The 1,661-nt window shown below is 34.4% G+C and overlaps 2 protein-coding genes across 2 annotated transcripts in view; one reads left to right on the top strand and one right to left on the bottom strand.

The window, feature by feature from the left end:
- The window catches only part of DNAH6 (dynein, axonemal, heavy chain 6), a 280,222-nt gene that overhangs the window by 7,306 nt on the left and 271,255 nt on the right, over positions 1 to 1,661 (bottom strand). The window lies entirely within an intron of this gene.
- LOC105004545 (armadillo repeat-containing X-linked protein 5-like) lies at positions 7 to 1,642 on the top strand (the record flags this gene model as incomplete). Its single annotated transcript, XM_010862178.1, has 1 exon — positions 7 to 1,642. A coding segment is annotated over one exon (900 nt), but the record flags the coding sequence as incomplete, so codon positions are not given.

The following is a 1,661-nucleotide window of genomic DNA, read 5'->3' as shown; positions in this document are numbered from 1 at the left end:
CCTCTAGGGATTCGACCTCTGACCAAGATCCCACCGTGTAATGGGCCTTACTTTCAGACTTTAGCTGAGCTCAAAAATCAGGTTAAATGTAGGGAAAAGTATAGGCCCAATCCAAAAACCTGTCGCTGCAAATCATATGTTTTTAGTTTAGAGCCTAAAGAGTTTGATAAACTTGTTGCCCTGCTTAAATTAACTAGGGATCCTTTCATTCATGAAATAGCTACAATGATAATGGGTATCAGTCCTGCTTATCCATTTACCCAAGATATAATTCATGATGTAGGTATTACTGTTATGATTGAAAACTTGGTCAATAATCCCAATGTTAACGAACACCCTAGAACTTTAAATATGGTGGATGACAGCTCTGAGTTTTCTGGAGAACCACAAATAGGAGAGTTGTACATAAATCAAGTTTGTAGGGACATAATCACTTATCCTTTGAACTCCACCATGCAGCTGGATGGATTAAAATTATTAGTGCAGCTGAGTGTAAGGTTTGAGTACCACCATATAATTGTCAATTACATTCTAGATTTCCTCACTTTGTTAAACAAGGGAAGTGTTAAAACCAAGCTTTATGTTTTAAAAGTGTGTTTGCACTTGTCTAAAAATCAAGCCAATACAAGAGAACTGATCAGTGCCAAAGTGTTGTCATCATTGGTTGCACCCTTTAACAAAAATGAGTCAAAGGCCAGTATTCTTAATATCATTGAAATATTTGAGAATATAAATTTCCAATTTAAAAAGAAGGTGAAGCTATTTACCAAGGAAGAGTTCACTAAATATGAACTTATTTCCATATTTGAGGGAGCAAAAGAGTTTGGTCAGAAACTACAAGACTTAGCAGAGCATAGTGATCCTGAGGTGAGAGATAAAGTTATAAGATTAATACTCAAACTCTGAATAGCTGTATGTTCTCACAAAACCTTTAGCAGTTTTTTTGGTATTGTAGTTTGAAACCAATGCAACTTAAAAGTTCAGTATTTATGCTATCTGTGCTGATTGAAGGAGCCAATTTTATGGATACCAAATGATCTTGAGAGCTTGAATGTTTGTTGGTTTTCATTGTGCTATATAAGTTCAGATATTTTTAGTATTTTTGCATTATGACCTGATAATGAACCTATTCATTCTGAGTAAGTTATACTTCTGTGCTTTATATTAACATAAGTGTATTCATTTAATATTTCAATTACATGTGAATAAAGTTGCATGCTAAAACTGGTAAAAAAAAAAAAAAAAAAAATTTTGATGCTAAAACAAATGTTCTTAAAGACATAAACTCTTTCATTGGCATTTTAAGATATAGGCAATTAAGAGGCATGGGGAATTACAGTATTTTGTAGAGTAATCCATGAATATGGGGTCAATCTTACCTTTGTGCATCTTTGCTATTCAGAGCAAAGACTAGATCAAGCAGATCTGAGTGGGGTGGATACTGATTAAATTACCCAGGAGAAATTCCTATTAATACTATGATATTTCAAGGAAAGCCACTAAAAGTCACATACCCCATATACACTGACCGGCTAGTGAATACATTCTTAGCAAAAGCAATCTGGAACAGATCTTTGATGTCATAGCATGCATAGAAAATGACATTTATAAGCCCCACTGGGATGGACAGGTGCTCTGGAGGCCGGAAAATGACATTTATA

The sequence above is a fragment of the Bison bison genome, unplaced genomic scaffold (genome assembly GCF_000754665.1).
Source record: "Bison bison bison isolate TAMUID 2011002044 unplaced genomic scaffold, Bison_UMD1.0 scf7180017864480, whole genome shotgun sequence".
NCBI classification, from domain to species: Eukaryota; Metazoa; Chordata; class Mammalia; order Artiodactyla; family Bovidae; genus Bison; species Bison bison.
The sequence above is the reverse complement of the archived record's forward strand: the minus strand, read 5'-3'. Positions and strand labels throughout refer to the sequence as shown.